The sequence below is a fragment of the Ranitomeya imitator genome, chromosome 2 (assembly GCF_032444005.1).
Source record: "Ranitomeya imitator isolate aRanImi1 chromosome 2, aRanImi1.pri, whole genome shotgun sequence".
NCBI classification, from domain to species: domain Eukaryota; kingdom Metazoa; phylum Chordata; class Amphibia; order Anura; family Dendrobatidae; genus Ranitomeya; species Ranitomeya imitator.
The window spans coordinates 487,062,866-487,077,285 of NC_091283.1; the positions used below are offsets into that span (position 1 = coordinate 487,062,866).

Here is a 14,420-nt window from a genome sequence, read left to right on the forward strand (position 1 = left end):
TGACACACTCCAACCACATGAGGTCTGGCATTATCCTGCATTAGGAGGAACCCAGGCCCAACCGCACCAGCATATGGTCTCACAAGGGGTTTGAGGATCTCATCTCGGTACCTAATGGCAGGCTATCTCTGGCGAGCACATGGAGGGCTGTGTAGCCCTCCAAAGAAATGCCACCCCACACCATTACTGACCCACTGCCAAATCGGTCATGCTGAAGGATGTTGCAGGCAGATCGCTCTCCATGTCGTCTCCAGACTCTGTCACGTCTGTCACATGTGCTCAGTGTGAACCTGCTTTCATCTGTGAAGAGCACAGGGCGCCAGTGGTGAATTTGCCAATCCTGGTGTTCTGTGGCAAATGCCAAGCGTCCTGCATGGTGTTGGGCTGTGAGCACAACCCCCATCTGTGGACGTCGCGCACTCAGACCATCCTCATGGAGTCAGTTTCTAACCGTTTGTGCAGACTCATGCACATTTGTGGCCTGCTAGGGGTCATTTTGCAGGGCTCTTGCAGTGCTCCTCCTGTTCCTCCTTGCACAAAGGCTGAGGTATCGGTCCTGCTGCCGGGTTATTGCCCTCTTACATCCCCCTCCACCTCTCCTGGTGTACTGGCCTGTCTCCTGGTAGCGCCTCCAGCCTCTGGACACTACGCTGACAGACACAGCAAACCTTCTTGCCACAGCACGCATTGATGTGCCATCCTGGATGAGCTGCACTACCTGAGCCACTTGTGTGGGTTGTAGAGTCCGTCTCATGCTACCACGAGTGAAAAAGCACATCAAACATTCAAAAGTGACCAAAACATCAGCCAGAAAGCATTGGTACCGAGATGTGGTCTGTGGTTCCCACCTGCTGAACCACTCCTTTATTGTGCCTTGATAATTGCCAATAATTTCCATCTGTTGTCTATTCCATTTGCACAACAGCATGTGAAATTGATTGTCAAACAGTGTTGCTTCCTAAGTTTGATTTCACAGAAGTTTGATTTATTTGGAGTTACAGTGGGGCAAAAAAGTATTTAGTCAGTCAGCAATAGTGCAAGTTCCACCACTTAAAAAGATGAGAGGCGTCTGTAATTTACATCATAGGTAGACCTCAACTATGGGAGACAAACTGAGAAAAAAAAATCCAGAAAATCACATTGTCTGTTTTTTTAACATTTTATTTGCATATTATGGTGGAAAATAAGTATTTGGTCAGAAACAAAATTTCATCTCAATACTTTGTAATATATCCTTTGTTGGCAATGACAGAGGTCAAACGTTTTCTGTAAGTCTTCACAAGGTTGCCACACACTGTTGTTGGTATGTTGGCCCATTCCTCCATGCAGATCTCCTCTAGAGCAGTGATGTTTTTGGCTTTTCGCTTGGCAACACGGACTTTCAACTCCCTCCAAAGGTTTTCTATAGGGTTGAGATCTGGAGACTGGCTAGGCCACTCCAGGACCTTGAAATGCTTCTTACAAAGCCACTCCTTCGTTGCCCTGGCGGCGTGCTTTGGATCATTGTCATGTTGAAAGACCCAGCCACATTTCATCTTCAATGCCCTTGCTGATGGAAGGAGGTTTGCACTCAAAATCTCACGATACATGGCCCCATTCATTCTTTCATGTACCCGGATCAGTCGTCCTGGCCCCTTTGCAGAGAAACAGCCCCAAAGCATGATGTTTCCACCACCATGCTTTACAGTAGGTATGGTGTTTGATGGATGCAACTCAGTATTCTTTTTCCTCCAAACACGACAAGTTGTGTTTCTACCAAACAGTTCCAGTTTGGTTTCATCAGACCATAGGACATTTTCCCAAAACTCCTCTGGATCATCCAAATGCTCTCTAGCAAACTTCAGACGGGCCCGGACATGTACTGGCTTAAGCTGTGGGACACGTCTGGCACTGCAGGATCTGAGTCCATGGTAGCGTAGTGTGTTACTTATGGTAGGCCTTGTTACATTGGTCCCAGCTCTCTGCAGTTCATTCACTAGGTCCCCCCGCGTGGTTCTGGGATTTTTGCTCACCGTTCTTGTGATCATTCTGACCCCACGGGGTGGGATTTTGCGTGGAGCCCCAGATCGAGGGAGATTATCAGTGGTCTTGTATGTCTTCCATTTTCTAATTATTGCTCCCACTGTTGATTTCTTCACTCCAAGCTGGTTGGCTATTGCAGATTCAGTCTTCCCAGCCTGGTGCAGGGCTACAATTTTGTTTCTGGTGTCCTTTGACAGCTCTTTGGTCTTCACCATAGTGGAGTTTGGAGTCAGACTGTTTGAGGGTGTGCACAGGTGTCTTTTTATACTGATAACAAGTTTAAACAGGTGCCATTACTACAGGTAATGAGTGGAGGAAAGAGGAGACTCTTAAAGAAGAAGTTACAGGTCTGTGAGAGCCAGAAATCTTGATTGTTTGTTTCTGACCAAATACTTATTTTCCACCATAATATGCAAAAAAATTGATAAAAAAACAGACAATGTGATTTTCTGGATTTTTTTTTCTCAGTTTGTCTCCCATAGTTGAGGTCTATCTATGATGTAAATTACAGACGCCTCTCATCTTTTTAAGTGGTGGAACTTGCACTATTGCTGACTGACTAAATACTTTTTTGCCCCACTGTATATTATGTTGTTTAAGTGTTCCCTTTATTTTTTTGAGCAGTGTACATTTGTGATTGAGGATAATGTCACATTTGCATGTAGTTGTAAAGTGGGGCCCTGTAGATGGTTACTGGTTGGCCCATGGCACCCTAGTCCGACACAGTTTGCACCACTTATTAGATGGATCGAGTCTCATTCAGATGTCAGCGACTTTTCTCAGAGGCAAAAAACAGTCCAAGTGTCGTCAGTGTTTTTTACATATACATATTATATATATATATATATATATATATATATATATATCAGTTTATTCAGTGATTTTCATATATGAAATTATAAATACCATATTTTTGGGATTATAAGACACAATTTCTTCAAAAAATTTGGTAGGACAATGTGGGTGCGTCATATTCCGAATGTAGCTTTCTGGGGAGGGGGGGGATGGCGTCTGCGGTGTAGCGGGGTCACAGGAGGCAGGGGCACTGCTGCAGTAGGCCAGCAGCGGTACGAGTGCGGTAATGCTGCGGGTCCTGGGCTGGGAGGAAGGAATGTTGCGAGGCTGCAGGCCTTGGGCTTTCAGAAAGTGTTGGTGTTGAGCAGAGTCCCTGCATTGATTCCCCTTAACTTTGAGAAAAAGGCAGCCGGAGGCGGCGCATGTGCAGAGTGAGATCTCAGCTCCCGTTAAGCTACTGTAAAATCGGACTATAAGACGCACCACCATTTTTTTAAAAACATTTTTTTTTTCCTATTTTTCGTGCATCTAATGATCCACAAAATGTGGAAAATAAATTGAAAAACTTCTATACATTGTTAATCATGGCCAGAAGATGTTGACCATTTTTACGGACCCATAGACTTGTATTGGTAATTTTGCTCCCTGATGCGGTCCAAAAACAGACATGTTTATATGATTTTGTTTTTGTAGAGACAAGGTCTGAAAAGAAACACGCACATGTGAATAGCACCAAAAAGTATAAAGGGTGCATGTTTTGTGAAAACAAGGATCCAAAACTTACATGAAAAATTTCACTTTGTACCAGACATGTAAGCCAAAATTTTAGTCAATTTCTTTGCGCACAATGTTGTTACGCTGCTTCGTGTAGCAAGACGAGTATAATTTCTGGTGCAAGTTATGAAAGAGATTTTTTTTAGCACAAATTATGTTGGAATTCTGATGGATTTAGTTTGATTACCATATATGCATCTACAAGTGTAATTACTACATCGATACCGTTAATAAAAGCCACGACCACAAAAGCCATTTTTACTTGGCAGATTTGTGGGGATCTGAGTCTCGCCACAACGAACGCAAAATAAGCACTTTGGGGTGAGTTGTATTTGTATACCTCTACACAGGCAAAGACGTGAAGCCATAGCCGCTCCACTCACACACTCTACACACTCTCGCACATGGAACTTGCGTTCTTAGCTCTTTTAATTGAGCACAGCTGCAAAAACATAGCTTAATTTCAAGGCTCAATGACTAGGGTGGGGGCAGGGCCAGGATGGTGCCAGAAGGTGGGTATTAGGTGATTCAGCCTCGTGAATTAAGTCTTTACAATCTGTACAAAAGAAAAGATTATAAATGTGCAGGACTGCAGTAATGTGAGATATCACTATGGAACACAAATACATCTAACATGTTAAAAAGACATGAAACAGAATGGACAAGGCAAGGACACAACTTTACAACTGGTTACAGACGTGTGTAGTGGTAATGAGTAGAACACAACTGCTGACATTTTTTGTCATTTCATTAAGTACAACTCCAGGACTCCACTTTTCAAGCTCATGTACTTTAGCATTTATATTTATTAAACTTTATTATATAGTATTTTTATTACGTATTGTTGTTTTACATGTACGTTCCCAAAGACAATATAGACTTTAGGTTTATTTTCTACTTATAATATATATACTCGTAGTTTCCAGGCTGTGCAAAGATACTCCATTATATCTGCACATGTAAGGAAGGGGCACCAATTACCCGTCAGGCGTGGCTCAGCTTCCCCTTTGTCTGTCGCCTTGTGTACCACAGTCATCTTTGAGCAGCTTGCTTTTCAGAATGTTAACAATTAGGGTATGTTTCCACGTTCAGGAAACGCTGCGTTGAGCCGCAGCGTCAAACACACAGCGTCCAGATGTTACAGCATAGGGGATTTCATGAAATCCCGTCTCCACTATGCATTACCCGCGAAAACGCACATGCGGCGCGTCTTTTCAGAACGCAGCATGTCCTTACATTGCAGAAAAAACGCAAGGACAGCGCAGGTGACCTGCCAGTGACCTCAAGTGCAGATTTGGTCAGGATTTTACCTGCATAAAATCCTGACCAAATCCTGAAGCAATCCTGAACGTGGACACATACCCTTAGAGTATGTGTCCACGTTCAGGATTGCATCAGGATTTGGTCAGGATTTTTCATCAGTATTTGTAAGCCAAAACCAGGAGTGGGTGATAAATCCAGAAGTGGTGCAGATGTTTCTATTATAGTTTTCCTCTAATTGTTCCACTCCTGGTTTTGGCTTACATATACTGATGAAAAATCCTGACCAAATCCTGATGCAATCCTGAACGTGGACACATACTCTAAGAGTTGGTGCGAATTCATTCGCAGGACCCGGTCCATCAGACATGTCGGTAATCTGTGGCCACAGAATTACCTCTTAGCTGATGGCATCTGTGGCTCTTTCCTTGATTTGCTGGCTTGATGCAAAATCACATGTGCATCATGCAGCAACGATGACGTCGTGCCAGGTTAGGTAATCAAAAGAAGAGCCGCAAATGCCACCAGCCACAGATCACTCATGTGGCCGATAGAATGGGGCCTGCAAATAATTTTATACAAACTGTAGTGATACCATATAGTGAGTCTCATTGTGGTCATTACAACTAATACTTTTGTGTGTGTTTACGTCTTTTAAAACATGGCTGCCTGCCTGGAAAACACAAGTAAAATTGAGCGTAGGGGCCACTTCCCTTGCTATTGTCCAATTTTTCTTAATCCACTTACGGTATTCAGGTGTTCTTTAAGCTAATATTTAGACAACAGATATGTGGCAATATAAAGTATACAAGGGATATCCACCAAATATGATTTTGTAAAGTTGTGGAGACGTTAGAGCCTCACATAGATGTCCATAGGTGTCACTTCCAGCACTGCTCATACATGCCCATCTCTGAAAAGCTTTCATAAAACATCCTAGACTAAGGCCGGGGTCACACTTGCGAGTGCAATGCGAGAAACGTGCCTCAATACCCGACACTGCCGCCGCCACTCGGGACCGGAGCGTTCAGCTACATAGAAATACATAGAGCCGCACGCTCCGGTCCTGAATGCCAGCGGCAGTGCCGGGTATTGAGGCAAGTTTCTCGCACTGCACTCGCAAGTGTGACCCCGGCCTACTATACCCATTAGATCCCTAATTAGTGCTAGAGGGGAACAAGCTGAAGCCAGAACAACTACTTTAGTGGAAGGAGGAGGGGTGTCTGATCTTTAAAGGACTGGACATACAGAAATTGTACATTTATCCTTACATGCCCCCCAATATTGGCCAGAGACTGACATCCACCCCCATACACAATAGATAACTGCCAACTTCATCAATATTGGACACAGACTATAATGTAATGTGAATAGCCGGACTAATGACCTTTGAAAGAGATTTATAGTGTCAAAACTGTGCAGTAGGCATTTAGGGTATTTTATTGTAGAAATTGTAGATCTGAGCTCAGATGTAAAGCTTGTCTAATTTTTTTTTTAATTTGTTCATAGAGCAGTGAATTATATAGGCTGACTGAATAAAACTAAGCATGGCATCACTTTTATGACACACCCAAAAATACAGGCCGGGTCAGCACACATCCACGGTACACAGGTTTAATGGTGGAGTAATCATTTTCAGTGTGCTTATTACAACAATTACTTTTGTGTGTGTGCCTGCTTGTAAAACATGGCTGCCTGTCACTAGGCAGTTTGCAATGTTTCCTGCCTGTAGATGAGGTTGTCACTTTGTTAATTAATAGGGCTGTTAACTACTTGGACAACCCCTCCCCAATCTGTATGTTTGCCCCCAGTAAAATAATAACACCTATACTCCCCTTCGGCGCTGGCAGCGTTCCAATGGTGCCAACTCGGGAGGCGATAAGTATAAGTGTTATTATTTTACTGGGGGCAAACATACAGATTTGGAAGGGGTTTTCCGAGTAGTGAACAATCCCTTTGAGGCTATGTTCACATGCTGCATTTTTCTCTGCCGGCAAAACCTACTCAAAGAAGCTGCTATAAGGCTATGTGCACACGTTGCGGATTCTCTGCGGATCCGCAGCGTTTTTTTGTGGTGCAGTTGATTTACAATGAGAAAAAAAAAAAGCTGTGCACACGTTGCGGAAAATCCGGTGCAGAAACGCTGCGGATTAAAAGAAGTAGCATGTCACTTCTTTTTTGCGGATCTGCAGCATTTTTGTACCCATTCCATTAAAGAAATCTGCAGGGGTAAAAACCGCAGTAAATCCGCAGCAAAACGCTGCGGATCCGCACAAAAAATGCAACAAATCCGCAGCTGCGTTTTCTGCCAGGAGAGGCAAAATCCGCACCAGAAGTTCCTAAGGCTAATCCACATAGCCTAAAAATAGGGTTTACCTGCGTTTTTTTTGCTACGTTTTTGTTGCATGCTGATAAGAGTTTAGTGCCCCCCAAAAAAAAGTCATGATGCAACTTTCCTTACCTTCCTGGTGGTTTTTTGCAGTTACTCCTTGCTTTGTATGGGTGAAAACAAAAAACTGCAAGAACGCTGAAAGAAGTGACATGCTGCAGTTTAAAAAAAAACAAACGCAGTTTTCCAAATCAGTCAGGAAAAAAAACAATGTGTGTGCATGTGATTTCTGAAATCTCATAGACTTTGTTGGTACTGTAAAAAGCAGCTGAAATTTTGCATTAAAAAACTCAGCAAAAAAATGTACTAAAAACGCAATATGTGAATCTAGCCTAACTATTGAAATATACAAAGAAGAAACAGGAGTAACCGGTAACTTTGTTATGTAGTCACTAAAGCTTTGCTTCAGGTTTCTGCCCTCTACACCAAAAAGGGAGAAAAATGTGGTGAAAATCTGCAACAGAAATTGAAGTGCTGGGGATTTAGGAATCTGCACCTGAGGTCTAGAAAAAAAAATCTGTAGTGTGGATGTGTACATATCTCATGCACATGAGTAGTATTGTAATATGAAGAAGATTTATGTAGCATTTCCATCCTGTGTAACCTATTTACCTGGCAGACACCTGAACTTGGTATTACTCGGATGCCACAGGTCACACATTGCGTGTCCTCCCAGCAGATAACATGATAGTAGCCCCCCGCAGATAACATGATAGTGGCCCCAGGCTGCGCATGTGCTGTGCTGCATTGGATTCATAGCTTAGCACAGAAGAGCAGACATGAGGCCAAACTGCACGGAAGTGAGTACATGACGAGTCCAGCGTGTCACACACACACACACAGAGGTGGGGGTCTAGTGACGGAAACTTATTTCGTCTACAGACATGAAGCTATGACACATCAGAAGATTTCTAATTTAGGCCCCAGAAGAAATCTTTCCTCATGTGCTTGCTGGTACAGCTATTTCCCACAACTAATAAGTGTGCTGGTGGCGTCTCACAGACTAAGGTTGCGTTCTTACGATGAGCTTTTGATGTAGCGGAATTTCTCCACCACTCCTGCACCTATTATGTAACTTAGGTTACTTGCGTTTTTTTAACATGCATTTTCATCACGTATTTGACTGTGTTTTTTTGGCTCGGTTTGGTGTGTCATTCTTTAACTAAACCTGGCTTGTTCTTGAAATTCTCTGGTATTTTGATTTCCCTGAACTTTATTGACATATCTAGGTGCGGACTGCATGCGTAAACGCACTACAAAAAGTGTGCGTTTTTTTACCTGCAGATTTTCCGCATCCAATGCAAGTCTATGAGGAAAATCTGTACAGAAAACTCAAGAGTACCAGCAAGAGAAATTGACATGCGTCACATTTTAAAAACGCACCGTGGGTCACTTTCCGCAGCATAAAAGAAAGCACGTTGGGTATGGAATTTTTAGAAATCCCATCCACTTTGTTGGAATTGTGCGCGGCGTTTTTGAAACAGGATAAACACGCAGCGTCAAAAACGCGCTAAAAGCTCATTGTGAGAATGTAGCCTTGACTAAATTAGGATACTTGCGTTTTTTCATTGCCTAAGGGTAAAAGAATCGGGTGACAATCACTGCAATGCTATTGACACTAAACTGATCTATCACATTACCATTAGAATAGGCTTCTGTACAGGCATAGAAATTGTTCTAGATAGTTTTAGAAGTTTTCACTAATGCAATAATTTTACCACTTGGACAATAGATTAATGGAAATCACTTGTAGGATCAGTGCGTGTGGCTGGAAATGCTAACTTTAAATTAAGTACATCAAGTATTTCTTATTTAGAAACTTAGGGACCAAGGACAAGTTGTATTTGCATCTAGTATATAAATGGTAAGATGTGATTTCTAGTACAGCTGTTAATAAATCTAGAATGATCTCCTTTCAATTACATTAATCGCAATATTTTAAAATGTTGGTAACAGATTTTGTCATTACGAAAATGGATATTTTACCCTTCCCCAAAATTATACAAGTTTCCATAGCCCTCTATGAACATTTGTACGAGTCTCCATTCAGCAGTGCTGTACCAACAAATTGACACTTTAAGGGTATGTTCATACTGGGCAAATGTTTCCATACAGAATCCACAGGCGGATTTAATTGGAAATAAATGGCAAATATCTGCATTGTATTGCATGTAAATGTTGTAGTCGCTGGATTTCACCATACATTCTGCAGAAGATGAAATCCATAGTATAGGGTGAAGGATAAATTCAGCAGTGAAAGTCGGCACCACTTAAATTTCGAGGATTCATTTCCAGAAGCTGTGAATGAGATTTCTTAATATCTTGTCTGCTGTGCTGCCACTAATATACTGATTTTTTTTTGTAACCTCCAGGCTGGAGAGAGAATCCACAGTGTATCCGTCCCGTGAACATACTCAGATGACTGGTAATGACTCTTGATGAGCGAACGTGTTATCGGAGCATGCTTGGGTGTTATCCAAGTATCTCGGGCGTGCTCGGATAATATACTCGAGTCCCCGCCACAGCATGTTTTGTGGCAGTAGACAGTCGCAACACATGCAGGGATTGCCTGTATATTTGGCAAGCCCATATGTATTGCGGCTGTCTTCCATCGCAAAACATGCTGTGGCGGGGACTTGAGTATATTATCCGAGCACGCCCGAGATACTTGGATAACACCCGAGCATGCTCCGATAACACATTCGCTCATCACTAGTAATGACTCCTAAAGGCTTTCTCAATGGATTTGGTGTAGGCTCAAATATTTAGTATTGTTTAATCAGAATGCAATGGTGTTTAATGTGGTAATGCACCAAAGCAATAGACAACAGACAGCTGATCTAAGCAATAAAAAAGCCTCAGATTATATCCGAGGACACAGGCATTTGCTGAAACACTGCTTCTCTGTTAGAGTACAAATACCCAGTTGTCAGTACGTCCCACATAGCCCCGACAACTCAATCATTATAATAAGACTAGGAAGTAGCAGTGTCCATTCGCTTCAGTTTATACAGTTTACACTCTCCCCCTCCACCACGGTTATGTAATACCCAACAGCTAGCTAGGTGGTCATTTTATCTTGAAATTTGAGCAGAAAGATTTGCAGGACCAGAAGCCACGATGGTACTTGATTACAGTTGAACCAGAGCCCAGCGAACCTCTTACCTGCCGGCATCACTGGGGCCTATACTACTAGATCCGTGCGCACAGCAATTATGATATTGCGTCAGGCCTAAAAATCAGAATAGGTGCTGAGGATGCCCGGAGTTAGGAAGAGATTCGGAGAGCTCTGGTTCAGGCGCCACAGAATACCAATCCATATTCTTCACACAGAATCATATGAAATTTGGGTATTGTTAATAGAGATTGAACAAAGTCTGACTGTAACGCTTATATACAAATGTAGCTAAGGCCTATCTCACTTATGCAGCTTTTTGGAGCCAAAGCCACAAGTGTATCCAAATATATCAAAGAAAGACTAAGGCGGTGGACCTCCAGCCATTTGGGGCACTCAGCTCTGAGCATTGGCTACTACTGTATTGGGATTTGAAGCCCCAGAGCCGATAACAATTTCCAGGTTTCATTCACACTTAGTGATGAGCGAATATACTCGTTACTCGAGATTTCCCGAGCACGCTCGGGTGTCCTCCGAGTATTTTTTAGTGCAAAAATTTTTAGGATTTCCTAGCAACCAGGCAACCCCCACATGTACTTATGTTAGCTAACAGATGTAAATCATTCAGCTGCGACAAGAAAAACAAAATCTCCGAGCACTAAAAAATACTCAGAGGACCCCCGAGCGTGCTCGAGAAATCTCGAGTAACGAGTATATTCGCTCATCACTATTCACACTGAGGAATGTCCATTTACCAAAATTATTTAAATTTAGCAATATACAGGATAAAACAGGAAACCACCAAAAGACTGTTTTGTTGTTTTTAACAAAAATATTTTTTGTCATTTTTAATTTCAAAATGAGTAAAAATCAACATATTTAATAACAAATCATTATGTATTCAGGTTGGAGGGAATGCTGTTTCGTCACTGAAACCCAAGATAGTGAGCAAGGTTTACCAATGATACGTCCCTCTCAATGATCGACACACGTAAAACTGATCGCTGTCGAATCTGTACCATAAAAAACCCTTGTATATCAGCTACCGTAATTATCTCCAGCCGACTGGTATCTAGAGGTGTGCTGGACTGTCTGTCCTCTCATATATTGTACGTTACAAACACAAAACCTAAAATTAAAAGGATAAAAAAATGTTGTAATTCAGACAAAGAGCCAGGAATTAAAGTATTAGAAAAATCAATCGCCCTTCAATAATCCAGTTGTGTCGTATCGACAAACTACAGCAGCAGCACAGTGATCTGTGTAAAGGTGTTGATGTACCAACAGACGAACACATATACTAAGATGATCTCTACGTTCTTTGGTTGGCTTATATGCAAACTAATACAAACTCCATGTTGGGCAGCATATAAAAAAATAATAAAAATACTGTATATAATATCCAGGAAGAGCCAAAAACAAACAAAATGCAGTCTAAATATCTCCATTTCTCACAAGGCACAGTCAAGTCAATGAAAATGTTTGAGAAACGAAGAACAAGGGTCTTTTATTCCATGGAATCCTTTCTCTGATTCTCCAATTTTAACCGTATGTTTTAAATAGAAATATATAATTTACAAAAAAAAATTCTATTTACAGTCGTAATTACAACTCCAGAGAGATGTGCCTGAAGGTAACGTATGGAGATCTACATACACAGCATGGAGTAACAAGAAATTGGAGAATAGTCTGGAGAACATATAGTCAAAGTTGGTTCCAGGCCCCATAACGAACAGCTCAGTCCTCACACAGTTGTCTCTCCGTGTTTGCTGTTGGTGAGCCTGGTGTAAAACTTTCTCCATGAATGCAGAGTTTTGCCTGACCAAATCCAGAACCCAGAAGTGATGCCAACAATGAGGGTCATGAGATACTTTATCATATAGACTGTGAAGTCTGGAGTCATGCGTGGTGTGTATTGCAGTGGGCAAGGGATGGCTAGGCTCTTGCAATTCTGGCTCACCCAGCTACGCTCCCAGTGCTCTCTAAAGGCCTGCTCATAGAAGTAGCATGCAATCACTATCGTGGCAGGTACTGTGTAAAGAACGCTGAAGACCCCAATCCGCACCATCAGTCGCTCTAGCTTCTCCGTCTTCGTGCCATCGTGTTTCATAATTGTCCGGATTCTGAAGAGAGATACAAAACCAGCAAGCAGAAATGAGGTTCCAATGAAGAGGTAGACAAACAGGGGAGCCAGCACAAATCCCCTCAGTGGGTCAATGCTGTTTAGTCCTACAAAGCAAACTCCACTGAGAAGGTCTCCATCGATTTGCCCCATGGCTAAAATGGTGATGGTCTTTACAGCTGGTACTGCCCATGCTGCCAAATGGAAGTACTGGGAATTGGCTTCTATTGCTTCATGTCCCCATTTCATGCCAGCAGCCAGGAACCATGTTAAAGAAAGAATGACCCACCAGATAGAGCTAGCCATGCTGAAAAAGTAAAGCATCATGAAGAGAATTGTGCACCCTTCCTTCTTGGTACCTTGTACAACAGTTTTATAGCCATCCTCGGAGAAGCCCTCATTACAGACCACTTTATCTCCAAGCACAAAGCCTGCAATGTAGGCCACAGACACCATGGTGTAGCATCCAGACAAGAATATAATAGGCCTTTCAGGATAGCGAAATCTTTGCATGTCGACCAGGTAAGTGGTCACAGTGAAGAACGTTGATGCACAGCAAAGTACTGACCAAATAAGAATCCATACTCTGGCAAAGCGGATTTCTTCTTGACTGAAAAACATGAAGCCATCATTCTTAGACGGTTCACATGGAGCAGCACAATCCTTCTCTCCTAAAAACCTGTAGTTGAGATAGGTTGGTACCTTCAGCACCCGGGGGCAATTGAAGGGATGATCAGGTGTGGCATAGATTGCTGGTCCAATGGTCCCATGAAGCGGTGGGCTAGTGGTCAACAATGCTGGAGCTCCATCTTCTGAGTGGTTCTGTCCAACACAGATCTGCTCAGCGCCATGGCGGGGAAAGTTTTCACACCGTAACCTCTCTGGCCATTGGAAGCCAAACTTGTTCATGAGGGCTTCACAACCTTGCCTTGCACGTTCACAAATAGAGCGGCAGGGAGGGATGGCCTGCTCCAACACGGTGCACACCGGGGCGTACATGGAGCACAGGAAGAAGCGCAGTTCTGAAGAACACTGGACCTTTACCAAGGGGTAGAACTGATGAACCTCCAGCCCAGCATCCTCTTGGTTAGTGTGTCCCAAAAGGTTTGGCATGATTGTCTGATTGTATGCGATGTCTGTGCACAGAGGAATGGAGATGGGCTGGCAGAAGCCATGCTCTGGCACCGAGATGCCCTTTTCACCATGGAGTTGTGCGCTGGCCAGTAAACCCAAGGCGAGCAATGGGCAGAGGGTTTGGAGAAGGGTGGCTTTAGGCACACCCTGCATGGCTAGTGATGAGTGGAGAACAGAACGTGTCACCTGTGCAGAGGTAGAATCAGAGGAACAGGGTCCTGGGCAGCAGAAGTCACACGTGTCTACTCCAGTCCTTGCTGGGACAGATCTGCCGCGAGGAGACAAAGTTGTGCTTGTGCTTCTCCAGCTCCCCCTCCTCGGAGCTCCGCTTCTCCCGCTTCACACTGGGCTGCGTCCTTATTCCTGAGCCCAGCGGCCAGTCCTGCAGGGCAGTGGTCTCCGGCCCTCCTCCGGTCGCAGCGACTCGGCGGTCTCCGCACTGGTCACCGGCAGCTCTGCGCTCTCCCTCCGGTTCTGATTCGGATCACTTTCCCTTTGTGCTCTGCTTCCCCAGTCACTTCTCAACAATCAGTTTCAAGGCGCCCTCTGTCCCGGGACCAGATCCTTCTTTCCAAGCCAAAACTTAGGGGCTGCCTTGAAACCGCCCCTGTCCCCCCTCCCCAGGTCCCAAAACCCTTCCCTAAAAATCCCACTTCACCAATCAGACTGCAGCGCTTAGTCTAGAGAGGGGGAGACAACGCACCCCTTTTAGATAATCAGGAGCATGTCTATATAGGATCAGGGAACTTCGTTTCCAACCCTGCCCCCATCCCATAAAGTGCGAGGCACCAAGGATCCGATTTCTCGTC

The 14,420-nt window shown here is 43.5% G+C and overlaps 1 protein-coding gene across 1 annotated transcript; it reads right to left on the minus strand.

Annotated features, from left to right (window-relative positions):
* Positions 1 to 11,173: 11,173 nt before the first annotated feature.
* On the minus strand, positions 11,174 to 14,162 carry FZD2 (frizzled class receptor 2). The gene has a single exon (XM_069751400.1). The coding sequence runs from the start codon at positions 13,762 to 13,764 to the stop codon at positions 12,100 to 12,102; it is 1,665 nt and encodes a 554-aa protein (XP_069607501.1). The 5' UTR covers positions 13,765 to 14,162; the 3' UTR covers positions 11,174 to 12,099.
* Between the last annotated feature and the right edge of the window lie 258 nt (positions 14,163 to 14,420).